The sequence below is a fragment of the Diplotaxodon limnothrissa genome, linkage group LG6 (assembly GCF_057381915.1).
Source record: "Diplotaxodon limnothrissa isolate DT_005_m linkage group LG6, D_limnothrissa_male_GT1.1, whole genome shotgun sequence".
Lineage (NCBI taxonomy): Eukaryota > Metazoa > Chordata > Actinopteri > Cichliformes > Cichlidae > Diplotaxodon > Diplotaxodon limnothrissa.
The window spans coordinates 22,410,053-22,433,646 of record NC_140601.1 but is presented as its reverse complement, the minus strand read 5'-3'; the positions used below and the strand labels follow the sequence as shown (position 1 = coordinate 22,433,646).

At 41.3% G+C, this 23,594-nt stretch overlaps 1 protein-coding gene across 1 annotated transcript in view; it reads left to right on the top strand.

Moving 5' to 3' along the window:
- Positions 1–23,594, top strand: part of ctnna2 (catenin (cadherin-associated protein), alpha 2) — a 358,241-nt gene that overhangs the window by 230,641 nt on the left and 104,006 nt on the right. Inside the window, exon 8 of the mRNA XM_085355934.1 lies at positions 22,878–22,958. Within this exon, the coding sequence (XP_085212060.1) occupies positions 22,878–22,958 (81 nt within the window). The remainder of the gene's footprint in view (positions 1–22,877; positions 22,959–23,594) is intronic.

Genomic DNA, 23,594 nt, shown 5'->3' with positions numbered 1-23,594 from the left:
TGAAGGGAGCCACCAGGCTGAAGGAGGAGTCCTATCGGGGTTGGTTAGCCTGTGGGACTCCGGAGGCAGCCGACAGGTATCGACAGGCCAAGCGGAATGCGGCTCGGGCAGTGGCTGAAGCAAAAACTCGGGTGTGGGAGGAGTTCGGAGAGGCCATGGAAAAAGACTTTCGGACTGCCTCGAAGAGATTCTGGCAAACCATCAGGCGTCTCAGGAAGGGAAAGCGGTGCTCTACCTGCACTGTGTATAGTGCTGGCGGAGCGCTGCTTACGTCGACTGAGAAAATTGTCAGGCGGTGGAAGGAATACTTCGAGGACCTCCTTAATCCCACTGACACGTCTTCCGAGGAGGAAGCAGAGTCTGGGGATGAGGGGAATGGCCCGTCAATTTCCGGGGGCGAGGTCACTGAGGCAGTTAAACAACTCCTTGGTGGCAGAGCCCCTGGTGTTGATGAGGTCCGCCCCGAGTTCCTGAAGGCTCTGGACGTTGTAGGGCTGTCCTGGCTGACACGCCTCTGCAATGTTGTGTGGAGATCAGGGGCAGTACCCGTGGACTGGCAGACCGGGGTGGTGATCCCCATCTTTAAGAAGGGGGACCGGAGGGTGTGTTCCAACTACAGGGGGATCACACTCTTCAGCCTCCCTGGGAAAGTCTATGCAGGAGGAACAATGCGGTTTTCGTCCTGGTCGCGGAACACTGGACCAGCTCTTTATCCTCTCGAGGATACTTGAGGGTGCATGGGAGTTTGCCCAACCAGTCTACATATGTTTTGTGGACTTGGAGAAGGCATTCGACCGTGTCCCTCGGGGTGTCCTGTGGGAGGTGTTGCGGGAGTATGGGGTGTCTGGCCCATTGCTACGGGCCATTCGATCCCTATACAACCGTTGCAAGAGCTTGGTTCGCATTGCCGGCAATAAGTCGGAGTCGTTCCCGGTGGCTGATGGGCTCTGCCAGAGCTGCCCTTTGTCTCCGGTTCTGTTCATCATTTTTATGGACAGGATTTCTAGGCGCAGCCAAGTGGCGGAGGGCTTTCGCTTTGGTGGCCTCAGAATCTCATCTCTGATTTTTGCGGATGATGTGGTTCTGTTGGCTTCATCGGGTGAGGGCCTCCAGCTCGCACTGGAACGGTTCGCAGCCGAGTGTGAAGCAGCAGGAATGAGGATCAGCACCTCCAAATCTGAGGCCATGGTTCTCAGCCGGAAAAGGGTGGAGTGTCCACTCCGGGTCGGGGATGAGTTCCTGCCCCAAGTGGAGGAGTTCAAGTATCTCGGGGTCTTGTTCGCGAGTGATGGGAGAAGGGAGCCGGAGATCGACAGACGGGTTGGGGCTGCAGCTGCAGTAATGCGGACGCTGCACCGGTCCGTCGTAGTGAAGAGGGAGCTGAGTGTAAAAGCGAAGCTCTCAATTTACCGGTCGATCTACGTCCCTACCCTCACCTACGGCCACGAGCTGTGGGTAGTGACCGAAAAAACGAGATCGCGGATACAAGCGGCAGAAATGAGCTTCCTCCGAAGGGTGGCTGGCCTCTCCCTTAGAGATAGGGTGAGAAGTTCGGCCATCCGGGAGGGGCTCAGAGTAGAGCCGCTGCTGCTCCACATCGAAAGGAGCCAGCTGAGGTGGTTCGGGCATCTGACAAGGATGCCCCCTGGGCGCCTCCTGGGTGAGGTGTTCCAGGCATATCCCACCGGGAGGAGGCCCCGGGGCAGACCCAGGACACGCTGGAGAGATTATATCTCTCGGCTGGCCTGGGAACGCCTTGGTGTTCCCCCGGATAAGCTGGAGGAGGTGGCTGGGGAGAGGGAGGTCTGGGCCTCTTTTCTTAGGCTGCTGCCCTCCGCGACCCGGCCTCGGATAAAGCGGATGAAGATGGATGGATGGATGGATATATATGTATGTGTATATATATATATATATATATATATATATATATATATATATATATATATATATTAGGGATGGACCGATCCGATATTACGTATTGGTATTGGTCTGATACTGACCTAAATTACTGGATTGGATATTGGAGAGAAATTAAAAAATGTAATCCGATCCATTAATATCACAAGAGCACCTCACAAAACTTGCGGCATTGCGTATTTCAGCTCGTAACCTTAACACGTTGGAGCAGCATGCGTCACGTGACAGAGCGGCTGTGGCGTGCGAGACCCGTCGGAGGTCTGGTTGAGCATTTGGAGCCTCGCTACCAAACCGGCATTTCATCTCCCAGACAGTTATCCCAGAGAGAAGTAAAGCAAGTGTGTAATTTCACCTCTACACGTTTTTAAAGCATTCCCACACTAAGCTTAACAACCGATATATGGTTGTTAAAAGCTTTAGTGTTTTTTTTGTTTTTTAAACTTGAGTATGAGCTTATACAAAATGCAGCAAAAAAACAGTTTTATTGTTTAAAAAATACACTATATCGGATTTATATCGGTATCGGCAGATATCCAAATTAATGATATCGGTATCGGGCATAAAAAAGTGGTATCGTGCCATCTCTAATATAGACTAAAAATGAAATGATACACTCTAATATACATACAAAAATCACTATCAACATTATTTAAAGAAAAAAACGTATAGGACTTGCCCCTTGCAGGTGCAGGGACGATAATAAAAAATATTTCATTATTATTACCATACCAAATTTCTAAAGAGCCAGTGTAATTTGGTTGATATTCCAGGAATATCTTTGAGCACATTTGAAAATAAATGTTTTTCAAAAGCACAGCTTCACAGTTTCACTTACAAACTTCTAACAAAAGGCAAAGCAATATGAAATCCCAAAATGATGATTTTTGGCTCAGATTCCTTAAGGCAATATTTTTGTTGTTGTCCGCATTTATGAAATGAAAAGATCTAACAAATGCATGTACGGCTGATATGTATTACCTCAATTTCTTTGAGCCCTTTTCCATTAGTACCTGCTCGGCTTGACACATGTCGTTTTTTTAGGGTTTTCCATTAGCTAGTACTACCTGGTAGCAGGTACTTTTTTGGCACTTGCTCAGCCAGTGAGCTGAGTTGATCTTAAAATGTGACATCAACATACTGCATGCCACTGATTGGCCAGTCAGTGACCAATCAGTTGTGTGCGTTCATGAATCAATGAGTCATGAAAGCGGTTACTTCAAAAAAATCGAACATCATCTTGATGTCATCTGTTTTTTTTGTGTTGCATGCAAATCGTGTCACAGGACTTTCAGGTATAAGAAACCACGCGCATTAGTAGATACTCAGTTCTAATGGAAAACAACCCAACAAAATAAAGGAGAGTCGAGATGAACCTTCTAAGTACTAGTGGAAAAGAGCCTTTTGTGCATTGATATTATCACTTTCAGTGTGATATGGAATTGAAATAACCGTTTTCCCCATTACCTTTTCATATTTCCTATAGCATGCTGTCATCCTGATAACTTTGCAACCTTAGTATTAATAACCTTTTTGCCAGTGTAGTCTGAAGGCCAGTTTAAGATGAATGTGTTATTTTAGTTATATTAAATGCATTAGTGGAGGGATTTAGGAAATCCACACAATATCCATTCCATAAGTCAGACTCACCAGCAGCATTCAAATAACTAAAAGTCTGCGACCGCAGAGAGCACGCCACAGTAGAGATGGTATAATTGGTTGAATTCTCATATTAATGAAACCGAGATCTAATTTTGAACTGTGACACATTCCTAAACTTCTTTCACGTTCATTCTGAAATCAGTAAAAATGTATTCATAATGCATGATGCAACAGCAATAAGATCAGTGTAAGTGCTGCAGTGAAATCATCCTGTCCCATCATACACCAGTTTCATACAGGAGAGTTTGTAATTTTGGCTGTTTTAGTTTCATGTCTGAGTACTGTGTGTGCTGGCTTACAGTGACATTGTCATGGATTACTGGAATACAGAACAGAGCCACCAAAGCTTTAGTGGTGACATCTCTGCTTTTTCAGTTCAAAATAAAAAAAGGCCTACTGTATCCGCTTTCCAACATTGTAACATTTATCTAGGCTGCAAAAAAGTTGCCTTGAATTTTCACACAGAAGGGGGATTTGTAACAGGGACGGATAGCAATGTGTGATCAGAGTAAAATATTTCTCTGTGTCTATCAGAAGTTTGTAAAAGTGGATTTTGTTCATGAAGAATTGATAGAAAATTCCATCATGTTTTCTTTATCAGACGTCTGCACAAGGGTTATCATAATAATGTTACCTTGTGAATCTTTACTTTGGCATTCTAAGTGTGTACACAGCGTTAACACAAATAAGGTCTTCTTACAAATATTGCAAGAAACTACTGAATGCAACCTCTTCTCTTCATACAGAGAGTGCAGAATTATTAGGCAAATGAGTATTTTGTCCACATCATCCTCTTCATGCATGTTGTCTTACTCCAAGCTGTATAGGCTCGAAAGCCTACTACCAATTAAGCATATTAGGTGATGTGCATCTCTGTAATGAGAAGGGGTGTGGTCTAATGACATCAACACCCTATATCAGGTGTGCATAATTATTAGGCAACGTCCTTTCCTTTGGCAAAATGGGTCAAAAGAAGGACTTGACAGGCTCAGAAAAGTCAAAAATAGTGAGATATCTTGCAGAGGGATGCAGCAGTCTCAAAATTGCAAAGCTTCTGAAGCGTGATCATCGAACAATCAACCAGCGACCCTGTTCAAAATAGTCAACAGGGTCGCAAGAAGCGTGTGGAAAAACCAAGGCGCAAAATAACTGCCCATGAACTGAGAAAAGTCAAGCGTGCAGCTGCCAAGATGCCACTTGCCACCAGTTTGGCCATATTTCAGAGCTGCAACATCACTGGAGTGCCCAAAAGCACAAGGTGTGCAATACTCAGAGACATGGCCAAGGTAAGAAAGGCTGAAAAACGACCACCACTGAACAAGACACACAAGCTGAAACGTCAAGACTGGGCCAAGAAATATCTCAAGACTGGTTTTTCTAAGGTTTTATAGACTGATGAAATGAGAGTGAGTCTTGATGGGCCAGATGGATGGGCCCGTGCTGGATTGGTAAAGGGCAGAGAGCTCCAGTCCGACTCAGACGCCAGCAAGGTGGAGGTGGAGTACTGGTTTGGGCTGGTATCATCAAAGATGAGCTTGTGGGGCCTTTTCGGGTTGAGGATGGAGTCAAGCTCAACTCCCAGTCCTACTGCCAGTTTCTGGAAGACACCTTCTTCAAGCAGTGGTAAATGGTAAATGGCCTGCATTTGTATAGCGCTTTTCTAGTCCATAGGACCCCAAAGCTGGTACAGGAAGAAGTCTGCATCCTTCAAGAAAAACATGATTTTCATGCAGGACAATGCTCCATCACACGCGTCCAAGTACTCCACAGCGTGGCTGGCAAGAAAGGGTATAAAAGAAGAAAAACTAATGACATGGCCACCTTGTTCACCTGATCTGAACCCCATTGAGAACCTGTGGTCCATCATCAAATGTGAGATTTACAAGGAGGGAAAACAGTACACCTCTCTGAACAGTGTCTGGGAGGCTGTGGTTGCTGCTGCACGCAATGTTGATGGTGAACAGATCAAAACACTGACAGAATCCATGGATGGCAGGCTTTTGAGTGTCCTTGCAAAGAAAGGTGGCTATATTGGTCGCTGATTTGTTTTTGTTTTGTTTTTGAATGTCAGAAATGTATATTTGTGAATGTGGAGATGTTATATTGGTGTCACTGGTAAAAATAAATAATTGAAATGGGTATATATTTGTTTTTTGTTAAGTTGCCTAATAATTATGCACAGTAATAGTCACCTGCACACACAGATATCCCCCTAAAATAGCTAAAACTAAAAACAAACTAAAAACTACTTCCAAAAACATTCAGCTTTGATATTAATGAGGTTTTTGGGTTCATTGAGAACATGGTTGTTGTTCAATAATAAAATTATTCCTCAAAAATACAACTTGCCTAATAATTCTGCACTCCCTGTACATTTATTGAAAAAACATCCCCAGAGATTTTTATTGTGAAGACTAAAGGTTTGTACTAGTAGGCCGTTATTTCTAACTGATTTTCAAACCAGCAAAACGGTGTTAACATAAAATCGTGTGCTCCGAGTGTGATCCCTGCCCAACAAAGAGCAGCTCCACGATTAAAAATGCAGTCAGAGTTGTTTCAGTGCAAACTACACTTGCTCTGTTGATTACAGTGAAAGAACATGTCACCAAACAACAGTGTCAGTTACAGAGTGGCTCTTTCATGTGTTTTTAATGTTTTTTTTTTCTTTCTTCAAAGACTGAAGATCTGAAGATAATGTCATCTTAAGCCTTTACTGCCACTCATTGCTTAGTCACAGGCAGCACAGGACAGAGTCAGGGTCACATTGGGCTAAGTTAGGTGATCTTCTACAGCACTTGATAAAATTACACTGACATCAGCTTAGTAGTTAAACACTGTAATCTTGCACTCAAGTATTTGAGTGTGCTTGTGCTTGTGTGGCTGCGCGCACGAGCTGGTGTGTGTACTGTTTTCATGTTATGTCAGGGTGATAACTTTATTTATCTACCACTCAAATTTCTTTTCCAATATAAAATAACATTTTAGGCTATATTAAACACCAGGCTTGTTAAGTGCGTCTTTACTGGAAAGTCTTTACTAATCATTTTGCACAGTTTTATTTGATTTGCTAAATCTTGTTCTTGAAATATTTTAGGTGGAAATGTAATTTCCGTTCCGTTCACCTACAACACCCCCCTCCTCACCCCACACAAAAGAGGATTTCACACCACCTCCTCCCACCACAACTCTTCATATTCATGAAGCAGATGTGAGGAAGCAGTTTAAGAGTCTGAATGCTCGGAAAGCTCCCGGCCCAGACGGCGTGTCTCCTGCCACACTCAGACACTGTGCAAACGAGCTGGCCCCAGTGTTTTCTGGCATTTTCAACTCCTCACTGCAGGCATGTCATGTGCCTGCCTGCTTCAAGTCCTCCACCATAATCCCTGTCCCCAAGAAACCTAGGATCACTGGACTAAATGACTACAGACCCGTGGCTCTGACATCTGTGGTCATGAAGTCCTTTGAGCGCCTAGTTCTCTCCCATCTCAGGACCCTCACGGCCCCCCTCCTGGACCCCCTGCAGTTTGCATATAGAGCCAACAGGTCTGTAGACAACGCCATCAACATGGCCCTACACTTCATCCTGCAGCATCTGGACTCCCCAGGAACCTACGCCAGGATCCTGTTTGTGGACTTCAGCTCTGCCTTCAACACCATCCTTCCAGACCATCTCCGAGACAAGCTTTCCCAGATGAATGTGCCTGATCCCATCTGCCGGTGGATCACTGACTTCCTGACGGACAGGAAGCAGCATGTGAGGCTGGGAAAGAATGTCTCGGACTCCCGGACCATCAGCACCGGCTCCCCTCAGGGCTGTGTTCTTTCTCCTCTGCTCTTCTCCCTGTACACCAACTGCTGCACCTCCACCCACCAGTCTGTCAAGCTAATCAAGTTTGCAGATGACACCACCGTTATTGGACTCATCTCGGACGGGGACGAGTCTGCCTACAGGAGGGAGGTTGAACGTCTGGTGTCCTGGTGCAGCCACAACAACCTGGTGCTGAATGCCCAGAAGACAGTGGAGATTATTGTGGACTTCAGGAAGCACACAGCCCCACTCCACCCCATCATCCTGACTGACACCCCCATCACCTCTGTGGACTCATTCCGCTTCCTGGGTACCACCATCACCCAGGACCTGAAGTGGGAGCCCACCATCACCTCCGTCATCAAGAAAGCCCAGCAGAGGATGTACTTCCTGAGGCAGCTGAAGAAATTCAACCTGCCAACACGGACGATGATGCAGTTCTACACTGCAATCATCGAGTCCATCCTCACCTCCTCCATCACCGTGTGGTACGCTGGAGCCACTATCAGGGACAAACAGAGACTGCAGCGTGTTGTGCGCTCTGCTGAGAAGGTGATTGGCTGCAGACTCCCATCTCTGCAGGACCTGTACACCTCCAGGACATTGCGGCGTGCAGCTCGGATCTCAGCTGACCCTTCTCACCCTGGACACAGTCTGTTTGACCTGCTCCCCTCAGGCAGGAGGCTCCGGTCCATTCGCACCAGAACCTCTCGCCATAAGAACAGTTTCTTCCCCTCTGCTGTTGGACACATGAACAATAACCATATGACTGTCCCCGCCACTAACACATGACCCTACGCTGTGTTCACTGTATCATTCCATGTTTGGCACTGATCACCACCTGCACTCATGTATATATCTTTCAACGTAGCACTCTTAATTCTTACTCTCATGTATATATCTCATGTATATCTCATGCACATATCTTTCCACGTAGCACTTTTAATTCTTATCCCTACTTTTATTTTTTCCATGTCTATTTAAGTGTTATTTATGACACCATGTTTGCACTGAAGCACCGCAGCAATTTCCTAATGTTGTAAACCTGCTCAACATTTGGCAATAAACCCCATTCTGATTCTGATTCTGATTCTGAATTTATTGTAGGCGGCAAGAACCAATAAAAGGTGTCTGTTTAGAAAGGGATTCTTTTCCTTTCTTAGTATGGGCGATGATGACTAATGAAAATTGTAATTTATGAATTTCCAACGTTCGAGTTTATAAACAATACTCTGGTCAAGGCAAATAAAAGGTTGACTATACAAACTGCATTAGTGGCTCTAAAGTGTAGTTGTTCACACATTTATCTGTCCAGTGAAAGATCCCTTGTTCGATCCCTGGAGGAGACACAAATCCATTGGGGGTCATTCCAAACAAACGGAGCCATTCGCTGTGTCGACCTCTTGTGAAGTCAAAATTAGCTTATACAAACCACAACGGGGGAATGTTTGATAGATAACCCCTTTGTTTCAAACAGCAGTTGTCATAATTGTATCAAGGTATAGATCTATTTCACTGGTAGGTGTAAATTGACGTTGGATTTTATATCACAGTGATTTTATTTCAGGGGTCAGAGTGTAACAGTTGTTGACATGTGGAGCAAATGACACCATTGCTGTTGTGCACGTTTGTATGAGTGTATGGATGTGTGGGGATATTTATCTCGTTGTCTCTCTGGTTATTTATTTATTTTTTTTCTCATATGTTTTACATAGTATATATCAGTCATAAATCAAGTTACCACAGTCAATGGAAATGTGTGCAGAATCCACTTCACTCAGTATATCTGTACCTGCAGGGAAGCAAACATTAGTAAGCCACACTCTGGAGACATCAGACTGGTGTCAAAACTCAGACAGCAGGAGCAGAGAAATTAGTGCGCTCTATCTATGCTGCAACTGATTATTAATGTGGATAACAGCGCTTTAGATGTAGCCTCTAGCACTCACAATCCATAGGTGAATCGAATTGCCTCTATGCTCTTAATGTGCACTGTCTTGTAAGCAGTGCAAGTATTTTATTATTCTCCTCAGCTGTGTTGCACCTGAAGTTATAAAGCTATCATTTATCCAGGGGGAGAAAAAATGTGATTACAATTTGAAAACAATTATTGTAGCCTTGTTACAAAGCCCTAATTGACGTGAATCTTTTTAGATGAAAACAGCTACTGGTTTAACATGGATAATATTTATAAAGTAGACAACAACTGGGACGATAAATTCTTTGACCATATTGATCTTAGATCTCTGCCTTTATTGTGATGTCAGGTTAAATATGCTGAATGAATTTACACAATTGGAGCTCTGTTGAGGTGACTAAATTTGTCCACTTGCAGATAGACAGACAGGTACAGCTGCCAAACTGACATTTTGCACACCATAAAAACACATACACACGCATAAAAAAACCCCACAGTCGCCAACAATTGCAACTGTTAAGAAAATGGCTCAGATTACGTCTGTATTAGGCCATCTACCATTAAACATTGTTTTCATAGTGAAACTACCTGTGTCTAGTCTGCTAATTGGTCATTTATTTAGTGAACTATGTCCAGAGTGATGTGCCAAAACAACATGAAAATGGCTAAATCTGCCATTATTATTTTCTCTCTTTGAAGTTGGCCGACAACAAAACAGTCCAAAAAAAGCAGCAAAACATAGCCTAAAGCTTGGATTAGATGGAAGAACATCTACCTCTTGCTGATAATATCTGTCCACAGACAGACAGGTAAACATACTGTAAACACTTGCCAAGTATCCCAGAATGCTGTGTGTGATGGTTCCCGCTAAAGTAGGTACTTCCAAGACTGTATGCATCTCCGTGATGATGTACACACAGGCAGACTCACCACGTGAAAGCAAGACTGGAAGTTAATTCTTTGATTTTTGTCTGGTTTACGAGTTTTATTCATTTTAGTTTCAATACAAGTGTTTTTTAACATACTTATTCAGCTGTTTTAGCCTTAAAACACCATAAAAATTGTTTGTTTTTTTAATGTTGCATTATGTCACTCACCTCACCCCTTGACCTTATTTTCCTCTTATGTACACTTGATAACACACATTTAGATAAAAGGACTTTCGAAACGTTGCAAGCGAATACTGCAATCTCACGTATCTTGCCTGACTAAAACTATTAAATTCAGCAGTAATGATTTGTATTGTGCACTATCAAAATGTTAGTTCTGTCCTGTTAATGTGCTTTGTGTCAAATTTATTGCACCACTCAACCCTTAGAAGCCAACATAATTTCTCATCTTCCAGCAATCATGACATGATGTATACCAACCACAAGCACAATGTACAGATAACTAGGGAGTATGGCAGATCTGTGCAATGTGACATTACATGCTGACACCCCCCCCCCCAAGCCCCACTCAATAGAAGGAAAAAATACAATAGTTATCACATCATAAGACCAGTGGATTCAAAACTGCACCCTTGATTAATATGCAGAGTGCTGTCTCTGGCAGCAGACAATGGCAGCTAAATCCTCTGACAAGAAGAAAAATTCACAGCCTCGCTTCCTCTCCGCCGTCTCTGTGCTCGCGTGCATTTATTCGTGTCTTGTGCACACTGTCTAACTGCTTAAAAATGTTTTGCATGATTGACTTTCTCCCGCTCAGTAATGTCAACCCTAGATGTCTGTAAGAGAATCAAAATCACCATTTATTTACAAAGCCATGTACCCGTTGACAACCCACTAAAGATTAAATGAATTCAAAGTTAAAGACCTTCGGTTTTAGGGAGTCATTTTAATATGCAAACACCTATATGCGAGCACGCTGACCTTTACGAAACACTAGCCCAGCATCATCAACCACTCGAACCAAGCCGTCTCGGTATCGGCGTGATTCATCGAGTCGTTCTTCTATCAATTCCAGGCTCTCGCAGCTGCCCACCTGCACCAGAGCCTTGTCTACCAGACGGGCCATGCATAATTAAGATGATAACCCACAATAGAGACCTGACCCTGTCACAGCATTGAAAATAAGTCTGACCAGCCCAGGGGCACACTTCACCCTCTGTTATGCTCAGAAAGTTCCTATTTGGCCTCTCCCAAGCTACCACAACTTATTGCTTGACAGTTTGCTGAACTGTTTTAATACAATTTTAGAATAAATAAATAAATAACCTGCACACCTATCCTTATTGTCTGTTTAAATATGTGAAAGGTCTCTACTTTACAGACTTCTTAAATATAATGAAATCAATATTGTGACTTTGACCAGAAACTGTACTTAACAAAAAAAAAGTTAATTAGGTTTCACAGAGATTATAAGCCTCTTGTTGCATATATTAAGTATAATTTAGGTGGTATTGGGTTTGGAATACCAAACCCAATATGCAGCATTGTCTGAAATATGCAGCATTGTCCAAAAATGACATTCTACACTGAAAGCGTAATCAAACCTATGGAGATATGGACCATGGGCTCCATTCACACCATTTGCTATGACGTTTTCTTTCTTTAACCATGGAGGAAGTGATGTCTTTGCTGCACAAAGCCAATGTTTTTATAGACAAAGAGTTGCCAAGCTCACATAAATAAAGGTCCATCATATGTAAATAAAAGACTGGTGCAGAATGCCCTTGTTTCCACAGCTGAATCAATTTATCAGTCTGTGATCACATCAGTGCTCATTTAGATGTTGTGCGACAGTTTAATAAATCAACTCTAGAGAAGTTCATATGTCTCTCCGAGTGTTTGAATCTGTGCCATTTCCAAGACGCTTTGATAAATGACGGCCAATATTTTCAAGGGTGATGTCTACATATCATTTCCTGAAAATAGTGGTTGGGCTCCAACAACTGTAACCATTGTAGGAATACATTTTATAAGTCAGCTTAAGGAAGAGAATGGATGTCCTCTGAAAAGACATCAATCTCTAAACACCCACCATGACAGTAAGTCCTTTCCCCCAATCCATCCTCACACAGTGCAGTTATATCATGTCTGGATATTCTGTGGCTTTACTGTTTTTATTTTTATTTTTTTATCTTCTTTTTTTATTTCTTGCAGCTAATAGCAACAACTCTGTTAGTGGCTTGCTCTGGTGCCTGGCTAGACTCACAAAGCCTACATTAAAGGACAGTGGGAGAGATAATCATTCCACCAGTGCAGCCAGCTTTTGCGATCTTTGAAGTTGTTGCTTGCTCAATCATTACAGCAAGGAAACACCCTGTTGTCTTGCTCTATACAGTGTATCGGTTTATATTTACACAGTTACTGTCTCAACAGCAGACTCAGATACAATAGCAGTTGGTATGTCTGTATTATCACACTATCATTAGCTAGTTTGTATTTGATCTGCTGTCAGACCTGAGGCCGTTCTTTCTTTTTCTTTTTTTCCTTTTCTTCCCCCTGTTTTTCCAAACTGTCCTAATCCCTGATTAGTGCCACCTACGGTGCTGCAGTGCACCCACAGGAGCAGTTTGAGTCATCATTAGCCTGGTTCACAAAAATGTGCATATCACTCTGTGTCCCTTGCTAACCACCAATTTTACACTGAAGGCAAAGAGCAGCTGGCTCTGGAGAATTGTTGTTGTGTAACCTGAGTGTTTTTCTTTGGCTGCTGTGTCACCTGAATTACCCAGCACCACTCACCGACGCACCCGCCTCTCTTACCTAACAGCGGAGGGGAATAATTACTTGATCCCCTGCTGAAATTGTAAGTTTGATCACTTACAAAGAAATGATTAGAATATCAATCAAAAACCCAGAATGAAACACACATTACATAAAAGTAAGGATGTTTCTTGTAGTCGGTCACCAGGTTTGCACACATCTCAGGAGGGATTTTGGCCCACTCCTCTTTGCAGAAACTCAGAAACCATGTCACCGCTGTGCTTGCCAGGATGGCTTTCTCTACCAAGTACCAAGTCATGCATTGCTGGAAGATCAAATGCTTATTTCGCTAAATGACATGCAAATCAATTTATAACTTTTGTGTGATTTTTGGATTTTTGGTTGATATTCTGTCTCTTTCTATTAAAATTAAACTCTGATTAAAATTGGAGACTGCAGGGGATCCAAGTAATTATTTCCCCAACTGTACCTTCACTTTACCTATGCGGCTCATTTGTTTGAGCAAACGTGTGAGTGATGGAATGGAAACCAAACACATCTGCGTTTGAAAAAACTTGTTTTCACGTCAGTCACTTCAGGTTTCTGGAGCTACCTCTTCGACTTGTCGTCCTGTACTCGACACTGTATATTTAAAAGGTCACAGAATGGTGGGTTTGACAGTTGGCAACGGTGAGCGGAACGAGGCCATCAGCAAGTGTGACGGTGGACAATGTCTAGACACAACAATCTGCTTCCTTATTTCTCTGCCATTGCACTTTTTTCCATTGACTTGGTACCTATACCCTGCATTTCCAGTATACAGTCTTATACTAATCTCTGTTTTGTAGTATCATATATTCTCAGAACTCTTATGTTAAAAGTAGCTGTAACTGGAATATGTCTGTATTACATGATAGCCATAGGCAAACCTAGTAGTAGTGGGATTTTGACAGAGACTAGAGCCTGATTTGCAATTTAATTCACCATTGTTTGGTCTGATTTACTATGGAGGAGTGAAGAATGGAATGATGCAATGCAGGAAAGGAAATTTATGATGAAACTGGGTTATGTATTGAGGTATTAATAACAGGTCCTTGAACCGGACCGACCTATAGCGCTGTGTTGTGGGTGTTCTAGCTGCTCTGTAGTATTGGTTTTACGTTGGAAGCTTAAAACTAAAAAAAAACAACAGTAAAAAAAACAAACCCACGTACTTCCAGACAGCCGCATCACGGTTGTGTATGCATGTATAGGCAAGTGTGCGTGTGTGTGTGATAAATTGACTTTTTCAGCTCTGCAGTGAAACAAAAGTACATCAATGATACTCAAACCTTCTTCTCACCCCATTGACTCGCTTTTTTTCTCTTTACCACAGCCTTGCTCTCAGAGATATCGCACCGCTCTCTTATTTTCTCACCCTCTCTAACCTATTCTCAGCCTCTCCCTCCCTTCCTTCTCTTCTCTCCTGCTGCCCTTCCTTCAGTCCCTCCCTCGCAAAACTACTTGCTATTCAGTTCAGGGAGGCTGCAGGCAGCATTGCTCTAGCTCCCCATACTGCTGCTGCAGGACTAGACTTTTTTTGATAACCAGACATTTCCCCTCACTCCTTTTCTTATTCTCCTGAAACTATGCACCTAAAACCTTGGCTTACGGCCCAACGCACTTAATATTTAACCCTCAACGTTCCGCTGCTTCTACTTGTTTCCTTTTTTCCTTTTTTGGGGCGGTTGTGTTTTGAAGAGTGCATTTCACACTGTACATAGACATACGTGTCTTTTCAAATAGACAAACCTTTTTGGAAACAACACAAGAGTCCAATATCTTCCCATGCTGGGTAGATCTTGCCAGGATGTCATAAGTATTTTATTCACTTCAGAGCCCTCAACAACCCCTGTTATAATTTGACATCACCTTTCCTGTTACCAGCTCAGCCGCTGACTGACTTTTTTTGGGAAAATGGACAGTGATAGTTCAGAGCTTCACAGTGTCGTTGGACTGCATCTGACTAAATGGAAATGGATAATAAAATCTTAATGGCATCTGTAGACTATGGCTGTAAAGGCCACATAAGGTCTGAATTTTCTAGAACAAGCTTATGACTATCAGTTTATTAGCTTGGTTGAGCTTGTAATAGATTCATTCAATCATACATACCCCTAATGTGTGTTCCTTAAAACCAAATCAGTTTATGTGTTTACACTCTTTATTTTAATGTGCTTTGTTCACATCTGGCTGTCGAACAAAGTGCACAGCGAGGTAATAAACTTGCAACCAGATATCCTTTCTTTCCTGCCTCTGCGTGTTTGTTTTTGTTTTTTTAATGGCACCACCTCTGTCTTTGTTGTGTTTTTGCTTCCCTGACCCCGAATTTTCATTTACATCAAGTTACAATGTTATTTGTGTACCTTAAAAAGCTAGGCTGTGCAGTGTTAAACTGAGGATTGTCCTCATGCCCCGAGTGGTTTAAGATGCACACCAGCTTGTGCCCTTTGCTGCATGTCATCCTCATTTCTCTGTGTCAGTGTGTATTTTTAGTGTGTCTTTTCAAAGGAATAACAATGCAGCAATCATTTATGGAGACAAGCCTGGGAGCTCTAGTGAATTTAGCTTTAAAAAAAAACTTTGTTGAGCTCTGTAGTTCTTCATGAAGTCTCTGAATTTAGTGTTTGTGTAGCATCCATCAAACAATTACCATTTAGCCTTTCACACAGGGCGTTAATACTTCCTTCTGTGTTTGCTCCATCCCAGACAAACTGTTCATTTCATACTTACGATGCACTTGATGATAAGCCAGATGCTTCCTCTCATGCACAGCCTGCTTGACCACAGATGCTAATAGCCAGTGACAGGCCCACAGTCTAAACATGAGCCAGTGTAATGAGAGGAGTAAGCAAACGGCATCAACCATTAAACATAAGAGGGCTTGCGCCAGAAGGCACTCCAGCTCCTCCTCAGGCAGTGCCCTCCTAGGCTGCATTAACTGTAACTGACAAGAGACTGCCAAGATAAAACAGCACAGTTATAGATACTATGGTTAACCATGTGAGAGGAGAAGAGACTTGAAGCTCTCATATAAGGACTGCATGACAGGTTGGGAGTCTCGTACTGTCTGCCCAAAGGGTTAGAATGAGAACTTTACTCAGTGCTTCATTCTCCCAAAGCAAATGGTTTACGAAGTGTGTGTGTGTGTGTGTTTACTGTTTAGTATTGTACTGAATTTGATCATTGACCATTTATCTGACATGCTCATCAAGAGCGTGACAAAAAACCCTTTGTTTAATCATAAGTAATTGGTTAAGCAACTGTATGATCCAGATTTTTTGTTAATCTAAAATAAAATTAATTATAGATGAGACAGTAATTTACCTAAGCATTGTGTAGACCCTCCTCAAAATGATAACTGATGTGTATAATTAGTGAAACATAACAGATAATGGGTAACATGAAGCCGACAGGGATTCAAGGACTAAGAGCCGCTGCCTTGGGTCATTATTGAATTCATTAAGCCTCATTTATTAAAAAAGAAAAAAAAGACAGGTTAGTGTTTGAACCTATGCGCTTGTCTTTACAGACATCACTTAGTGTGCAGCTCATCTATTAATCAGAGCTTCCAGCAAGTCTTTCTTTTCCTTTTTTATTTCAATTTGGTATCATTTCAGCATCAGTTAGTGTAGAAAAAAAAAACTTACCTGAGACTGTCACAAGAATAGCTGAAGCATGTAAAATTTCTGCAAGACAATGGAAAAAAACTGACAAAGAAATAACAATATGACTCATCCTTCATCTGAATTAATGCATCAGAAATTCTAAAACATTTTCTTTTTTTGTTGTTGTTTTTTTTCCCACATGACAACAATTTGCTTGCATATTAGAATTTCAGGAACATTTTATATAAAGACCTTTGTCCACATTATATGCCTGAATAAGATAAAAACCTTTAATGCACATTTTTTCAATGGGCCAACAACAAAACTGCATAATAGAAAAAAACTAGACTACAGTTTAATGACAAGAGCTGTGTCTTTTCATATGCATAAGAAGCATGATTGCAGACAATGTTTCCCTCATTTTCTAAAGAAAAGCGGCTGAATTATTCACTCCAATTTACCTGTGGTGTCAATATGCGAACGGTCGCCTGTCTGTCTGTCTCTATGCGTTAGCCTTGTGATAAACTTGGATAGGTTCCACGGTCTGCATGATAAGCAGCAGGTGATGGATGAACGGTATAACAAAAGGGCATACCACCTTCACATATGCTCCTAACTTTTTTGGTTGACCTTTAACCCCCCCGGAACAATTTTCAGGTAACTGACCTGTTTGAGTCTGTGTGCAGAGACATTTGAAAATATATGGTCACATGCAGACTGTTAATATTTACTGATGTGCTTCAGGACTGAATTTTGCCTGTATTATGTACCTAGTAGTTTAATGCGAGTTTAGAGGCTTTAATGAGATTATGATATGAGATCTTTTTCTGCACAGCATAGCTCTATCATCTCATTTAAAACGAGTAAAAAGAAAATTCTAATCGGAACGACTGATCTCGAAGTATCCTTTTTTAGCTGTCGGCATTGTAGCGTGTTTTCTTTTTGGGTATCCTGTAATCAAACTATCTGATAGCTGCCGCTGCACCTCTTTAAGATGCACTTAGTGAGAACAAGTCAAATTGGCCCATCTGTGGCACTACGGCTGAGGGAGCACAACTTATCTTAATGAGGATCGAGCTACCCATTATATGCTGGTAACCCGACCAACATGTTACCACTATTATCATCCCCCACCCCTGGCTCTCGCAGACACAAAACATTTTCTCACCCCCTCATTATCAGCTCGCCTCCCCCTTTAAGCCTGCTGCAGACAGTGTAACCACATTGGACAGTAATTGTACCTCTCGCTCCTGCCTAATTGAATTGACAAGGAGCCGGAATTGATATCATTTAACACATTGATCTTGGGAGACAATGAGACACAATGCCTAATGCCCCCACCCCTTCCACCTGACTTCTATTTTCTTCCCTCTGATTCATCTTCCCATTCCTTTGATTTGCCATGTTATTGCCTATGAATTACCATATTCAATCCTCATCTCTTTCACCAGCCATCGAGTTTGGGATTCTTTTTCCATTGTCATTTTAGTTTTTTTTATTGCATTTGTTTGAAGGGAGGAGCAGAGAACAAACAAGAAAAACTATGTAGTTCATTTAATACGTGAATGCAGTCACCCTGTCTTTTTGAATGGCTTTGGAAACTATTGACCACCTGCATTTTCTTTATGTCTGCTCATTTCTTTGTTTCCTAGAATAAAAGCTTTGGTCATTTATTCAGTTATTGCTCAAAAAATGTCATAAAATAAACATACACAACAGTTTGGCCTCAGGAAATCAAAGACCAACAACATAAAATGTATTTTCCCTCAATTCTGCCAAAAACATTAACTTACAAATGCAGGCAGTAGACCTCTGTATGTGATATAAATACATACAGTCAAATTTCAGCCTTGCATCTTTTTTTTAACATTTCAAAGTAACCATAAAAAAAAGGAAAGTCTGTCACATCCTTTCGTGCGTTATTCGGCTTATATGAGACTATTACAGCTGTGATCTCACCCTTATCTTAGACATTAGTATAGCCAAAGGTTCCCTGATTAGACATATAATGCACATATTAAAGCGGAAGAGTAATTAAAGGATAAGGGACGCATATTTTCAGTAATGGTCTTTTTCACTTATTGTAGTTGTCAAAAGTGTCGTTGCTGCATCCGTCTTGAAGATTCAAGATCACACAAAACGCTGTAGGAGCCTTAAGAAAATACTCTGCTGCTGCTTAGCTGTCAGTAAGAGCTCAAATATGCGCGTTTAGATTTTCGTAACTTTACCTGACATCACTGTTCTGTTTTAATCTTCTTTACTAAGATTAAACAGTTCAGAGATCTGAGCAATAAAACATCTGAGATTTCCAGTTCTAGTAAATAACATGGTTTGGTTTATCAGTGTGCCTGTTCATCAGATGACTGTTTAGCGAGGGCGTTTACAGTATTTGCACCATGATGATGTTTCTCTTTCACTTCAGTTTGTCTGTTAATGTATTATAATACAAATATTTTTGAAGTGTCCTTAGAAAGGCTCCAGTTAAACGCCTTTTTATTTTTGATGGTGTGCGTTTATAATCCTGCACGTCCCTCTGGAGCCTTAATGACACATTAGGCTCTTCAGGCAAAACAATGACTAATGCTGTCGTGTCCTCTTCTCTGTACATTAACATGAAAACGTGAGGGCACGTGTAAGGGTCTAGTAATAGAAGGAAACTCTGCTGTCTTCATTTCCTCCCCTCCCCTTATATCAATCAGAAAACTGGTTAAAAGCCATTTTCAGAGCAATATTTGCAAATATAATAAAACTGCAAGCACGTCAGATAGCCAGGTTAGGGCCAGATAGAAGTGAATCTCAAACATGATGTTAAAATTATATGTGCCAGTTTGCTTCTTGTCAGTTTCAGATATTGCACTGCAAAACTCCAGAATGCAGCATTGTGTGATTGCTGTTTGATAAGAAAGAGACTAACTATAGTCTAAGCTTGGACATAAATTACTCTTTTTTTTTTTTTAAGCTTAACATCTATATGAGCAAAAACCTTTGGCTAAGAGCAGGTGATAGATTAGACAGAAAATCACGCTGGGAATTATGTTTGTTTGGCTATAAACACATCAGTTGGCTCACAGATATGTGAACTCTCCATAGCAGCGGTCCCCAACCTTTTTTGCGCCACGGACCGGCCTTTAAGGTGTCGCGGATAAATACAACAAAATAAAACTATACCAGTACCGAAAAAAAGAAAATTTATTCATAACACACGTGAAAAGACCCAGGAAAACTGAGTTAACGATAAAAACGATAACAAATTAACGCTGAAAACCGATAAAAACCCTGAAAAGCATACATTTCACACCTGAGCCTCAACTCTCGCGGCCCGGTACAAAACGACTCACGGACCGGTACCCGTCCGAGGCCCGGGGGTTGGGGACCGCTGCTCAATAGCACGTGTCCACAACAAAAATACATGTTGAACTTTGAGTCTGACAAATCCCAAAAAGAAAACACTACATGATCATGGTTGTTTGTCTTCAAGTTGGTATATTTCTGAATGTCAAGTCTTCTGTGAGGCCTGGAGAAAAGAATTTGAGTCGCACAAGTTGCTTTTAACTTCCAGCGCATGGTGCCTGCTCACTACAAATGTAACATAACTACACTAAAATAGCTACCAGAGCTCATGTACTGCCCCGTTGTGCTTCCAGTGCATAGGTTCATAATATCAGTCTTTTTTCGGTTCCTCTGTTGTTCAGCAAAGGAGGCCGTGTTGTAACTAAACTATAATTTTATAACCCGATAGCCACTGAAAGTAAGAATCAGTGTTTACCTTGAGAGCAGTTTATCGTGGGGTGAGTGTCTGATGTGAGCTTTTTTACTTCCCTGGATATAAACGCTGAGTTGACACAGTAAAGAGAATACTAAAGTCAAGTTATCTTTGTAAGTGTCTGAGCTACTGTTAGCCACCCGAACAGCTTCAGTGCTGTTTGCATTGATTCTATAAGCCTCTTAAACTAAAGTCTCTCTAGAAAAATAGATTCTATATATGTAGATTTAGAATTTATAGACATGGGACAGGACCAATTGTACCAGAGGTTTGCAGTTTTTTAAAATATGTAACGAGAATGAGACAACATAGGATTTTAAAAATCAAACCATAGATGCATCTACTTACAGTCTCAGTTTGAATTTCAGTGACCTTGACCTCAGTATACCAAGTGTTCCTCTATTAGGAGACTAAGGACCTGAGCACTGGTGGCCACCAGTATTTTTCAAATTTATCTGTCTTTAAACTATAAACCAGCAGGTAGAAACTAAAATCTTGGCTTAGAAATCTGCTGCCTACACCTGAAGTGCTGGAAAGCTTTCTGTTGCCTTTAAGAGGCCTTTAAGTTGACAGACTTGAGACTTGCACAATTGGTTGCACATTCATTCGCACGTTGCGCATTCCCTTGAAGTTGGTTGCTTGTCGATATTCCACAAACCAGTTGCCTAGATGCTTAAAGTCTGTGTGTCATTCACTGTCTGTGGTGGTCTCTGGTCACCACATTGATGCAAATAGCTTCCAGTTAACTGATACTTTGTTTCAAAATTGAGTTGCACTCTGGTGATTTTAAAGCCTACAATTCACATCAAACCATTATGTGACCACCTCTCTACCCCAGCCCCAGTGCCCTATGGAAGAGGCATTGTCATCCTTAAAGACACCACTCCCATCCAAATCAAACTGTTTCATCATAAAATAAAGGACTCAGACTGAGGAAATACCCTCCACAGCATAATAGAACCACTGGGTCCCCTCACTGCAAGATCCAAGGGTTCAGGTTTTCCTTTAATTCATTACATGTTTGTTTGTCGATGGGTGGCATTATGCTCCACTTCGTTATCAAAAGGGCAAAAAAAGCAACGCTGAGATAAGGAGGCAGTCTCGTGGAGCAGTACAATCAAAGTAGCCCTTTTTTATTTGACTCATTTTGTACTGGAGTGGTCAGTGTTTTTCCCCCAAAATCCTCTTATGAAGCAGACATAAATGAATTGAACTTCATGTGATCACATGTACGTTTTCCTTCAAGGATAATTTGGGCCTTGATGCTGGCAGAACTGTCAGATGGTTGCCTGGCAACAATACAAATAATATTTTACGCTGGTGTTGCTTTGACAGAAGATGACTATGTCTTACAATCTGTTGATCATCCTGCTAACCCCTCTTTTTTTTTTTAATAACTTGACAAAAAAATGTGAATAAAAGGAGCCGTGTGAAGGATTTCTACAAACAAATTTGGCTTTGTTTTGTTTTTCTCCTGTTAACTTGTTTGCATACAGCATGAATCACACCATTCAGTAAACAACAGGACAGGTTTCAAACGCGAGACACATTTTTTTCTCATTTGTCAGTTGTCAAAATAAAGGGGCCTAGTAATTACCAAGAATGAATATTTGTTCTTTTAGTTTAAAGAGTGATGGCTTTTGACTCCACATAATAGCTGATTGAAAGGTATTAAAAACATGAAATTCTTCACTTTTAAGGAACATTTATGTTTTTCTTCATTTCCCAATTGTTACTTGGAATAAGTTTGTTTCTTATTCTTTTAGTGACACCTGTTGAGTGCATATTTTTAATAAAGCAATAACCTTTATTTATTTTAATCATAATAACTTCCAAACCAAGCTGCCATTGAGAATCGGAGAGAAAAACTGGACATTCGCTGTATGCATTTACCTAAAAATGCCTTTCTAAGCAAAAACGGTTAATGCTTTAAATGAACAAGCAGTGACATGTAACTGAAGGTGGAGCGGCTTGCTTAACCACGTTTTTCGATGAACACAGTTGGCATATTGAGTCATAGTAGCTTAGCAACTTTAACTAGTTGATTGGTATGCTGTTACTGGAAAGCATGGAAGTCTAAAACAGCAAGAAGCTCTGCACTGCTTGTTCAGTGAAACTCCCCACAGTCAGGTGAAATGAAGCAGCTTGTGACTCTGCGTGTATCAGGTGAAGTCTACACCCTCCTAAAGCCAGCAGTAGGAGTTGGCACTGACAGGAAGTGCAGCGCACAGGGGCACTGGCAACAACTAAAGTAACACATGCCAGATAGGCTAGTTGCTGGTGACATTACACACATTTTCTGATCTGTTTTCACTGACTCTGCTCAGATTAATGACCTCTTGTAATGTTGGCAAATGATTTTGTGGGGAAGCGTGTTTTCAGTATTTACAATCTGCACTGAATATACCAAAAAAGTGAGAAAGAACTGAAAAACTCACAAGAACTGTAAGATGTATTATATTGTGCGCTGGAACTCCACTAACCTGTTTCTACTTTTTTGTTTTTGTTTTTACAGACTGGCAGAAAAGAGAAAGGTGACCCCCTGAACTCAGCCATTGACAAAATGACCAAAAAGACCAGGGACCTGCGAAGACAGGTGAGTCCTTGCACGCAACGTCTCAGATCTACTGCTGATGAAAACTGTTTTTTTTAATTAATACACCTCTAACAATAACCTTCACTATTTTTTTTTTACTGCCACTATAAAAAGAGAAATACCAGCAATATTCCAGTCCATCTCAGTGCTATTTCAAAAGATCAGGTCACAGTTATGTATTTTTCTAAGTTACATATTTGGCAAATGTTTCTCAAAGAGCATCACATAGTGTATTTATTAGATAATTTATTTATTGAAGTTGACTTCATACTTTCATGATTGTTTATAGCAGGCATATACTAAATATGGAATTGAGCTAATTAAGCTTATAAGTATGGCACATAGGAACAATATTCCTTTGATGGTTTTTCGTTGGCTTTGTGTAGAAATGAAGACAAATGCCAAACAGTTATGTATGTATATATACAGCACTTAACTTTATGAGACCACTTGTCACAAAAACTGACAAAAATGTATTTAAACTTCAAATTGTTTTAATTTGTCAGGCAAAAAAAACCCAAATTCACATTTTAATACCCAAATTTAAGCTTCTCTGAGAAGTCAGAAATTAATAACATTCAACCACTGAAACCAATGTTTGTGTTCAGGAATGCAAGTAAATAACTCAATAATTTG